This window comes from Periplaneta americana, chromosome 12, assembly GCF_040183065.1.
Source record: "Periplaneta americana isolate PAMFEO1 chromosome 12, P.americana_PAMFEO1_priV1, whole genome shotgun sequence".
NCBI lineage: Eukaryota > Metazoa > Arthropoda > Insecta > Blattodea > Blattidae > Periplaneta > Periplaneta americana.
Window position 1 is genome coordinate 42353210 of NC_091128.1, and position 12825 is coordinate 42366034.

General features: G+C 35.4%; 1 protein-coding gene across 4 annotated transcripts in view; it reads right to left on the minus strand.

Moving 5' to 3' along the window:
• Window positions 1-581: 581 nt before the first annotated feature.
• Window positions 582-12825, minus strand: part of AsnRS (asparagine--tRNA ligase) — a 30618-nt gene continuing 18374 nt past the window's right edge. For all 4 annotated transcript variants that reach the window (XM_069841160.1, XM_069841157.1, XM_069841159.1 and 1 more), the window contains exons 8-12: window positions 10944-11072; window positions 10728-10863; window positions 4396-4509; window positions 3025-3288; window positions 582-1299 (exon numbers count right to left, since the gene is read on the minus strand). In XM_069841160.1, coding sequence (XP_069697261.1) covers window positions 1168-1299; window positions 3025-3288; window positions 4396-4509; window positions 10728-10863; window positions 10944-11072 — 775 coding nt within the window. In that variant the 3' untranslated portion in view covers window positions 582-1167. The remainder of the gene's footprint in view (window positions 1300-3024; window positions 3289-4395; window positions 4510-10727; window positions 10864-10943; window positions 11073-12825) is intronic.

A 12825-nucleotide genomic window follows, 5' to 3' on the forward strand; every position in this document is an offset into this window, starting at 1 on the left:
CCTGTCTCTGAAAAATGAGTTGCAGCACATTAATTCCAAGGCCTATTTGCAGTTCAAGCCACTGATGTCCTTACTTCAAATATGGCTTGTAATGTAGAAGTGAATTGGTTTTCAGTTGCGTGAAAGTTATCTCAGTTTGATTTCGTAGATGTTGGATATATCATTTATTGTCCCTCCCATCCCCCAAAAGAAATGTGTTATGTCGATGCATTATCCACGCTGGGTTAGAAAGTTTAATACCTTCTCTTTGCCTGATAACGAAAGTAGATCCTGTTTTCAAAAGAATTATTTTTACACATACAGTACATAAGACAATACAAATAATCCAAGAAATGTCTTCCAAGTACATTATCTCATTGTACAGATAAAGTACGACAAGCAAAAAATTAAATTACATTACAATATCTGTGTCAAGTTTGTCCATTCAAACAACTTTACGAAAGCAATATCTGAATATGTGTGGATGCATTAAGTACCAATTGTGAAGTTTTGTTTTTAATATTTTTGCCTGCTACTATATTTTGGTTCATATTTTCTTCATTTAGGACTGTATGATATTATAATCTCTTATACCTAACCAATGCAATAATAAACTATATATTTTATGCCCTATATATTACATTTCCATATAATACAACTTTATTGTACATCACTAAAAATTTTACAAAACAAATTGTACTTCATCACTTTTAATGAGGAAGGAATGATGGCTTAGGCGAGGAGTTGGACTGCACTTTTTTCCATGGGTGATAAAATATCTACCTTCTTCAAGTGGAAGAAGCAAATGAAAGCAGAGTCAATTTTTGTAATGTTGTTATTCTTTTATTACATCAGCAATGGCAAAAGTGTAATCCAAACTCTTGCAACAAATTGTTGATAAACACTAGATCTTTTTCATAACTTCTACAAATTTTATTTCCTGCAAAGAGTCATCAAGGAACTCAAATTTTGGATAGCATACCAAGCAATTGCTATTTTAAAATTAAAATGTGATAAACAAGCAAGTTAAGGTGGAGTAATGCAGAATATACAGACAAGACATTGTTGAATATTCCTAATTTTTTTTTTGTATACATTATTATACAAGCAAAATAGGAATCAGGTAACTAGACCTACAAAGCTGTCCTTGAGGTCAAAAGTTAAGGTGAAAACAGAAATTTAACAACTTTATGGACGACATCGCTCCAGAAATCTAGGATATAGACAGACTTCTCTGATGTGGTAGCGGTTCAGAAGCCAACAGAGGAACCGTTCGAGACCCAGGCCATATCCGCCATGAGGACATGTACCATATTTACGCTGAAACAAAACAGATAGTATTTTTTCTATATTCTATATACAATATGCACAACATATTCTAAGTGAAATTATGGCATAGAAAAATATCTCCAAAATTCTCCAGAATCCTTTTGTCAATAGCAAATACAATAAGTTAGATTCCTGGATCTGATAAATCAATAATGATTTATTTAAATATGACATCTCTACAGTGAATGCCACGTCAGCATTCTTAGCCTAATTCTCCACATAATAATTTTTAATCTTACAACACATGTCCCACCTCCACATAATTTTTTTTAAAACCTGCTGTAAAGAAAGCAGAACTCTGACAGTACAAATAAAGTCATACAGGTCATACTGCTTCTTTAGCTAGTGTCATTGCTCCAACAATGGAGACTTTTCAAGCCTTCCTTCAATGAAGGAAAGAGATGGAAGTCATTGGAGGCCAAACTTCGCATGTAAACTATCAAATTAAGGCTGGTAAAGGTGTGCACCAGCAAAGTCTGCAATTTTGATAGTTAGCTTAAAAACTGCATAATTTCTAGTTTGCAGGTTGAATTTTCTTTTGCCAACTTCGTTTCGAATTTCGATACTGACAAATACTACAAATGGTAGTGATTTTGTAATTAGTATGTTGGCAACCGAGATAAATTTTGACAATATTTGTCGGTACTGGAGTTCCATGAAATTGAAATTGTATTAGATATCTGAGCCTGTTACTGGACACTAGTGAAATTTCAACATACTAATAATTAATTAATATCAGTATTAATATTATTACATAATAGTTATTTTATGTGTTGCGTTGTGGTTATAATTCAAGACTATAGTCAGGTAAGTTTTCAGAGTTAGTACTAATAATTTCATGTGGTCAAAATACATTTTTAGGTTAGGTCTCGTGAGTTAATTGTTTTATCAAACCAATAATTTTGTATTGCCAGACAAAATACTTGACATGTTGATCCCTTTCTCGTATAGTTTGCCTACGAAAATATGTTACAAATTATTGAATTATTTAGAATAACCTTCCAGCCTAAAGTACGCTAGGTAACTAAGTCATTTAGTACGAAGGATCATGTCATAGCTGGTACCAGTTGGCAACACTGACAAGACGGCAATATTTGCGTTTAGGAACTGTTCTTATGTAACCCTCACTACAATTATGGACAATTTTATGACTTTTCTTTTGTACTGCTATACGTCAGTTCTAATGCATTTAGCCTGACCTTAACTAATCTAAGATCATGGTAAGTAAAATATTAGAATCAAAATTAATTTCTTTAATTGCGCAAAGAAAATAAATGTACATGTATTTTTACACTATATTACTTTCAAGAGACAACAAATCCAAGTCATCTTCCTTGTCGTCATAGACGTTTATCATTTCTTGGGCTTCCCATCCATACTTGGAATCTTCATGAAAGACACTCTTGAAGGAAAAAAGAGTGTCCAGTTTTGTCCAAAGTAAGAGGGAGATATTATGAGAAGAAAATAACACTCTGAAAAACATGTCCTAAAAACCTCGAGAGGGGAAATTACGGGAAGAAATAAGGTATATTTTTAATAAATTCATTATTATTACTCTTCTTTGCTTCTCCTCCTCTTCCTGTCTTCCACTGGCAAAGCATTCTAATTTACACTGCTTTAACTGGAACTATGTCTCATCCGTAATAAGAGTACATGAGAATAAAATCAAACCTGAGCCTAAGAGTAATGCCTTACAATCAAAATAATGTTACTCACCTGATCTGTGTACCAATAATAAGTGGCTGGGTTGATACCTTCTTTCTTATATCTTTCCATCAACTCATCATGGTTCCAAACACGCATAGATCCTCCCACAATCTCTCCCACACCCGGAAGCAGAACATCAACAGATTCTGTCAGACGATCGTCTTCTGGACATGTTGTCATGTAAAATGACTTGATTGCAAGAGGAAAACGGCATAGCATTATTGGTTTGTTGATTTTATCAGTCATCTTCCTCTCTGGCATCTCAGGAATATCCTGCAACGCAAAGGAGGGATAATTAATTTTGTCATTCAAGAGACGTTTTCTTTAGGTCTATTTCCATTCTAGTAAAAAATATGTTCATGGTTCAGAATATGAATTTATTTTAACAAAAAAATGATCGGCTATGGATTAACTGGAGCAGTAACCTCCATAATTGCTCCCCCCCCCCCCCAGACCTTTTACAACAATGCAAACAGCCTCTTCAATAATGAGATATTATTTTTTTTATATTGAAAACTATCTTAAAGAATTCAACATACAAACAAAAGCAGTTAATTGGTAGGTTATAAAGGTTGGAACGTGGAGTAACAATGTCAGAGCCCTGAAATGTATATTATAAACAATATAATTTAACCAGTTACAATGAAGTAAATGCAATGGTGTAGTATGTCAGAATAGAAATTAACCAACGACTGTGCAACTGCAAGAACAGGCCACTTTAAAACAGTTAACAATGTCTAATGGTGCTTTAACTTGCTCACTTAGACAAGATGTTATACAACTGATAGGGAGGTAGGGAACCAACCTTAGATGGGGAGTGGTACAAACAAATCTCTAAATTATTGTGAGCTCTCATTCCATAGTTAAAAAGATAAAAGCATAATTTTATAAAACATAGGACAGCTGTCTGCTATATGGAATGAACAGATCATATCCATGCAAACAGAACTATCGCCTAAGTTTAATTCCAGATTTCAATTCTAAAATTGTTGAAAACTATTGAAAGGTAAACAGAAAGTGTCAGGGGCTAGCAAACACTGCTATTACAGTGTAAATACAGGGTCTCTCGTTTGTAACTAGCATATACTACTCAAGTGCTGTTAGCGTACATTTTCTTAAAAAGATCTTTAATTGCTTTTTGTGTTTTCAGTTGAACTGCAATATTTTACAACTGTCACAATCAATATAGCAATCGTACACAATATACACTACTTAAAAACAAACCATAATGAACACAAAAGAAACCAAATACCGTCAGCTAATGCTCAGGCTTTACATCAATACCCATAACCTAGTAAGTCATAATCTGGAAATGTTATGCAAACATAGATCAGATGTACAGCCAAGAAGTCATTACATACAATTCTACATGTGTCTTACCTCTCCAAATTCGTAAAAAGATCCATCGTCTTTGCAAATTTTGTGCTCTCTGAGATATGTAATTGCATCACTGTAGTTCATACGCAAGAATGGTTTCTCTGGTGCCTTGAAGTCCTGAAACAATCACAGTATATTTACTTTTTTTGGTGGGGGGGAGGGGAGAGGAAAGGGATAAATATAAATATATATTTTCTTCAAATGACAGGTAATAATCTACCATCACTGGCCTCAATGTTCTGCTGTATAGAAGTGACATGCTATAATTGTATATCTTTTTGCTGATGTAGTGTTGCCCTTGATGCACCATAGCAGCTGATCTACACAGTTCCAGATAACTGTGATGGGATGATAATAATTGAAGAAACAATGGCAAATGCCAGTAGGGGAAACAGAAAGAGCCCCATAAAAATCTACCACTGAGCGCCATCTTTGTCCACCACAAATTCCACTTGATCCCATTAGGACTCGAACCCAGGTTACAAGTGTGGAAAGGCCATATTCTATCCATTTGGCTAATGGTGAACCTGGTTGAGACTATAAAAATTAAATAAGATACCACAATGATTACTAAGTTTAGTCACCATTTTCATTCAAGTGTGATTGATTTAACATTTTCCATATCTAATCATTTACTCCACACTACAAGAGTCAATGACATCACAAGATAGCAATAAAGATGATGTGGGAACTGAAACAAAAGGAACCTATCTATAGCTACTTGTCAACCACAAAATTCAAAGAGATCTGTTGGGAATCAAAACCATCAGCTGTGATTTGGGTCTTTCTTTCTCTGCATCATAAAACAAATTTTTAATGAATAGGTACCACATAATACAAATCGAAAATCACACAACTAATTTCTGGAAATTCTGGAGTGTGTAGAACAGGCTCCGCCAGGTCGACTCAAGATTGCGAGAGGGCGTACAGGCCTGCTTACGACTTCCACTGCGGGCAGTACAGTTGTACACTGCAGTCTATCAGTGGTGGAGCCTATCGAGGTCGCTTGGGGGCACCGGTGCACTGCATTTTGCACCAGGAAAATTATGTGCTAAAAACATGAACCTTAGCAATGAAATGGATGTTGTTGTGCGAACAATTAATTTCATAAGGTCTAAAGGACTTAATCACAGGGAGTTCAGGGCACTGCTTGATGATATTAACAGTGAGTATGGGGATTTACTCTACCATACCGAGGTAAGGTGGTTAAGTCGAGCAAACATTCTGGAACGTTTTCTCCCACTTAGGAATGAAATTGCCTTATTTATGGATGTACATGGGAAACCTGTTAGAAGCCTTGGGTATGGAAGAATATATAAGAATAATGCAACAATTGTGCGAAGACTTCGAACGTAGATATCAGGAAATTAGAGAACTTGAACAACAATTTAAGATATCTGCAACACCTTTTTCAGTGAGTGTCCTGGATATTCCTGCTGAACTACAATTAGAAATACTTGATTTATAAAGTGATATTGAGCTAAAGGATAGGTATCGAAACAGAAAAAGTATTAACCATTTCTATACTTGTTTTCCACGAGAAAGGTTTCCTAAACTGCACAATCTCGCTGCATGAACGTTGTGCATGTTCGGGACAACCTACGTATGCGAAACACTGTTTTATTTAATGAAGTTTACAAAGTCACGTCACAGAAGCCAATTAAATGATGAACACTTCAAAGCATGTTTGCGATTGGGTGATACTAAAACAATAGCTCCACGAATTGAAAAGCTGCTTACTAACAGAAAACTGCAAAAATCACCGCAGATCTCTGATGTATAAGAAAAAGTAGACCTACTATTACTAGATATTTGAATAACAACGTTTGTGCTGTTGTTTTATTTTGTTAATTGAATTGTATAGCAATGAGAAGAAGACAAACAGTGAAGAGTTTTATTTCGTAGTATGTTAATCTGTATAAAAGTGTATACAGTATTTTGTTTTGTTTCATTGTTGTGCAAACATGCAAAAATTTATTTCGTACTAGCCGTACCCGTGCGCTCCGCTGCACCGGTTAGAAATAAATATAAAGTAATTACATAATTAAAATAGGACATTTGATCTAGGGAACATTCGTGTTTGATAGAAGGATAAATCGTTTAATATGTTACTTAATTTAAATTGCATCCAAATAATTGAAATGCGATCATTTTGGTCCAGAGACCACTCATTGGTGCAATGACAATGCCTTCAACATGTTTCTTAATTTTTATTACATGCATCCATACTTTAATGAACATTGACACCATTTAGATTTAATGTGTATACATTATTTTACTTGTTATAGCTTTCCATTGAATTATGGTAATGACTTAATTTTAACCCTTGTTTTCTACGTATTCAGTAAATGGCGTTTGGCCCACTATGGTTCTGAATCCTTCAACTAACTTATATTATATTATATAATATTATATTACATATATTATATTATATTATATATTATATTATATTACATTATATTATATTAGAAGTTACTGTAATAACATTATAGCATTATGTCCATCTAGAGAAACTACACTTTCCAATGGTGAAATAATAATTAATTATACAAATCGGTTAATTTAGCTTCCGATATTACTTCATACAAACACAGAAACATTCTCTGTAGGCTATCTTTCATAGCTTTCGATTGTTGTGTCCAAGGCCCCTTATAGACGAAGTCATTTGTTTTTTATTTCATTATATGGCCTTAGATGGCAGTTATTTTAATTTTAAAACTCATTTATCTCATTAAGTATCAGTCCTATCAAAATTTTTCAAGGAATAAAACTTATCGCAAATTATTTTTAAAGAAACCTTTGTTATGTAACATTTTTCACAAAAATCAATAATAAGCAGATATTTCGATTTATTTAATTCAGGCCCCCTTATAACCCTCCTTTTAAATAATGTATTTTGAATGCCATATAGCCTAAAATCTAAGTTACAACGAATTTAATTTATATTCCAATTTTCATCGAAATCCGTTCATCCATTATCGCGTGAAAAGGTAACAAACATACAGACAGGCAGACATACAAACAAAAATTTCAAAAAAGCGATTTTCGGTTTCAGGGTGATTAATTATATATGTTAGGACCAATTATTTTTGGAAAATCGAAAATTACCAGAAAAATTTCGGCTACAGATTTATTATTAATATAGATATAGATGTAGTTGGTTAACTGTACCAAATTGTATACAGTACTGTTTTCAGTAGAGTGCAATTAACAGTGAAAGTGTGCTTCAGTTAAAAGCTGAAATTAATTTACATTCTTATCACAAATTTGGTTCATATACAAGTTGTTAGCTCCGCCACTGTGGAAGCAGCTACCCTTGCCCGCAGCCGTACGTCAGGGCTTGAGGGTTTGTACATACGCACGAGAGTGTAGTCACTTGACGCTCCCTGGTGTAGAACGTACTTTCACTATAATGTATTAAGCAGGGTTGCCATTCATCCCGATTTTCGCGGAAGAGTACTGATTTCGACTTCGCTGTCCTGCCATGATATCAGTGGGAATGCTAATTATTCCGATTTTTGGGAATTGTTACAATTTAATTCACTAAAGTAATTTTCCTCGTTTTATTACATCTAATTTAGTTTAACATTTGAATATTATTCTTTATGGGATACATGTACTCATGAGCAAAAGCAAAGCTGTCTCCAAAAATCATCAGAAAGTGATTTTTTAAAACTCATAATATATATAAAAATGCTACTGTTTACTTGCAAAAGAACTTCAATTATCTGAAAACAACTCTCTACAGAAACTTCAATTATTATCATTTAAAGAAAACAGTCAAATTTCTTTCAAAAGCATTCAAGAAGCAACTACTGCACTGGGAGTTAGTGTCAATTTGGATGCTCTGTAGATTATACTGTCTTAAAAAACAAACTGCCAGAAATTTTAGAAGGCGAAGAGGGCAATTAGACTGTGGGTGGAAATTTTAAGCAGTGCAGTCAGCCTGCTGGTGGCAGAGGTGATACCTATGTAAAGAGGGTTTTCTCTCATATGACTTTAAATTGTGCTTACGTTAGGAACAAATGTTCTGTTGATTTGATCAAAGCAGAACTTATTAATATGAGCATTCATATGACTTGTTCAGAATTATATATAAATTTTAAAATGAAACAATTACTAGAATCTGCTAGAAGCAATAGAAAGTATATATGGAAGCATCTTAAATGAATGTAATATTAATATATCAAAGTTCTCTGTATTATCTGCTGTATTCAGAATTATTTTGGGATCTACTACATTAGTTTTATTTCAATAATTCATTCATGCTGCTACAAGGTTAGTTGGGTTAGGTATATGTACAGGGTGGGCATTTAACATTTTATATTTTCACATAATACTGTGTTCTGAACAATGACTGGGTCTAGGGTGGCCTTGAATTCAGTTAGAAATGGAACATTGGTCTATGCAGCAACTCATTTTCTGTGTTGAACAATATCTGTCAAGTAAGTCGATTGCATCTGTCCTGCATGAGTAATCAGCAATGTTGGAGTTGCACCTTTAGGAGAAATAATAATAATCACAAGATTAACACAGTGTTCATCAGAAAACATTGCTGCTTTGCCTGGGCATTCTCTACAATGACATTTAGTGGCCTTCCAGATCCCCCAACGTTTCTCCAACAGATTTTTTATGGGGGCACTTGAAGGCCGAAATTTTTTCTTACGCCCTTCCTGACATTAACAGCCTTAAAAATACAATTCGTTGATGTGAATGGAAGGCTTCTCAATGACTTTGTATTCAGAAGGTAAGATCATTATTTGAAATCCAATACTCTAATGTGAATAAAATTACTCAATGCTGTTCATTTCTTTGTAAGAGTTGTGTACTTAAAGTAAGTTCCGTTTTCAATTATAGCCGTCGCAATCATTTTGCGCATGCGTGATTTCTTCTCCAGTCCTCAGGCAAGCTGTGCATGCAGTTTCAGAGCTTCAGTCCGTGTGTGGGGTTAGTTGTGATCAGTTGAAATGTTTAAAGTGATTGAGCACCCCGCCGACTGTGAGATGCGGTCTGTTATCCGTTTCTTGAATGCGAGAAACATCAAACCAGCTGACATTCATCATCAACTTTGTGAGGTGTATGGTGATGATGCCATTAGTGATGGAATGGTCAGGAGATGAGTTAGGAAGTTCAACGAGGACCGCGTCTCTGTGCATAACGAGCAGCGTATCGGACGACCACCTTTGATCAATGACGATTTGGTGATTGCTGTCGATGAAAAAGTTCAAGAAGACAGGAAGTTCACAATTTCTTTGCTTTCCTTGAATTTTCCACAAATGTCGCGGAGTGTTCTCTACCAAATTGTGACAGATCGATTACGATATCGAAAATTGTGCTCACGATGGGAACCCAAGATGCTCACCGAGGAACACAGAATCAAATGAGCTTCCAGTGCATTGAGCTTTCTCACACGTTACAGTGAGCAAGGCGATGAGTTTCTTGACCATATCGTGACAGGTGACGAGACTTGAGTGTCTCACATGACACCTGAATCGAAGCAGCAGTCCATGGAATGGAGGCACACTGCACCGCCAAGGAAAAAGAAATTCAAACAAACTATGTCAACACGCAAGATCATGTGCACTGTTTTTGGGACAGAAAAGGAGTCCTACTTATCGAATTCTTGCCTCGGGGTGAAACCATTAATAGAGAAACCTATTGTCAGACCTTGAAGAAGCTCCATCGCGCAATTCAGAACAAGAGACATGGGATGCTGACCGACGTAGTTGTGTTGCTTCATGACAATGCTCGACTACACACAGCTCTTGACACCCAAAATCTTATCTCGAAATTTGGCTGGGAGCAAATTGACCATCCCCCCTACAGCCCGGATTTGGCTCCGAGTGACTTTCATCTCTTCCTGCGCCTCAAGCAGTTCCTTGGTGATCAACGTTTTGATGGCGACGATGAAGTAAAAACAGCAGTGCGGGAGTGGTTCGCATTGCAAGCGGGCGAATTCTACAATGAGGGGATAGAAAGCCTTGTGCCACGACTCTATAAGTGCCTCAATAATGATGGAAATTCTGTTGAGCAGTAATTGAAGTGTGGGGAATACAATGCAACAAAAATGGTTTGTAAATATCTTCCCGTTTACTTACTACACCCTTTTGGAACTTACTTTAAGAACACGCCTCGTATGATAGATATGTTCAGACATTTTGAAAATGTTACAGTACTAAGACAAGATGTTATCTAATGTTCTGTTTAAAAAGTAGGCAGCTATTGAAAAAAACATGGAACTTATGGGTAAAAAAATCCCTAAATTTTGTCCCCATTTCTAAAAAATGAAATGTGGCAATCCTGATATTAAGTCAAAGAAATAGTAATATTCTTACTGGGTTCAGCTCCTTCACAATATAACCACATGGTGAATCAAGAACCCTCTGCACCACATCACAAACCAGGTCCTCCAGTCTATCAAGAAGGTCATCAAATGAGATGAACGGGCACTCTGCCTCCACGTGGGTGTACCTTCACATACAAAACGACTTTGTTAGCACGAAAATTCTTACGTACATGTTCAATCATAAACAGTACAGTTAGTCACTCACTCTGCCAGATGTCTGCGTGTACGACTCTGTTCCGCTCTGTAACTCTGTGCCACACAGAAGACGTCACCCAAGGCAGGCAGGCAGGTTTCCAAGTATAGCTGAGAGCTCTGGGTTAAGTACGCTTCCTCTCTGAAAATACATTTCACGGCAGTTTTCATTACAATTGCAATCAAATAAATCTTACAAAGAGTTCTATCTGGAACTGAGATAAAAAATTTAAATAAATTATAATAGTAGCCTCCATTTTTGGTTCCTTTAATACTGTGACATAGTGAAGACCTAGTGCCGTCATTTTTTCTTCTTTAATTTCCTCCTGTGCCCGACAAAAATCTCTGAGGTTACACGAGGCACTGTCCTGTAGATACTGTCCTGCAAAGTAAGGGTGAGAAACAGTTGGTTTGTAATCTTGTCTGAATGACTTGGGATTCTTTTATATACTGTTAATCTCCAACATAAAACCTCTAGTTATACTTGCTTTTGCAAAGGAAATCAAGCTAAGAATTTCTTTTCCAAAGGGAATCAAACCAAGAATTATCACATGTTAAAAATTCCACCATTATTTTTCTGGATTTGAATCTGTGACTGTTAAAACAAGATATATATACATTAGCCCAGCATTTCTCAAACTTTTTTGAAGTGGGGACCACTTTTCTAAGTCAGAACAGTTCCGCAGACCACCTTACTCTTTTTCCCTTCAAAAGCAAATTTATCATTTTTGTAGTACATTTTAATCCCAATATACTTAGGCCTATATTTTAAAATAGAATTAATTAAGTAAAATCAATTTAATTAAATTAATTTTATATTAATATTAACTAATTAAGCTGATGTTAATAGAAGACAATTCATTTTTGTTTCTTTAATAATGCTATTAGAGTTTGGATAATCTTTAACTTATTTACTAAAAAAAAATTAAAGGTTGGTACTGACATTAATGAGATGGATAAGCCTGCCGATTCTTACACAGTTGTTCTATATTTGGACATATACTGGTAAGCTTAAGTCGGAGATTGTCACATCGAGTCGATTTTGGTAGCCTACTTTGTTTTTTTTTTATTAGAGTTATTGATAAAAACTCTTTCTCACACAGATATGTAGAAACAAACTGAATTATAATATGTAAAACATCATTGTACAGTTCACTGTATTCTCTTTTCACTTATGATGCGGTCCAGAAATTAACCGTACCTTCCGCTTGGAATTTCATTTTAAGTCCGGTCTCATTTGAGAGTTCAATTAACTGTTCTCTTTCACTCAATCAAAGTCTGTTAGTTTCAAGATCGCAATGAAAGTGATCACGAACCCATGAAAATTCGTCATACTTACTTGGAAAATAAGTTTCAAATTGTGACCTCAGAGCTGTATTATTGGTGTACGACGTATAGTATGTGGATGTCGGCAAAACTATTAAGAAAGTCATCAATACATGAAAAGGTTCGGTCCTCTGTTATGAATTTGGGTCGTCCCTGGGTGGGCTACAGGGGCAGTGCCAGATGTGCAGGGAAAAGATGGCGATAAACACCACGTTCATAGAGCTTTAAATCCCTCTTTTGTTGTTGAAAGTAAAGTGGAAGTCAGTAGACGGATAGGGTAATAAATTTCATAAAATATCAGTACTGAGAGAAAAAGTGAAAGGTGATTGCCACGTGTCATTTCTAAACTCTGAGATTTTCAGCTATACAGAGATATATAATTCGTTTGAATTTTATTTTTTCCTTCTGCCTTTTTTGAAGGACCACAAGGGCAGACCTCGGGGACCGCAGGTCCGCAGACCATAGTTTGAGAAACGCTGCATTAGCCAGTAGGCAACAGAGGATGACTATTTGAAGGTAAATAAAGTACCATTTAATATATACAGTTCAATGATGGAACTGAAGAGAAG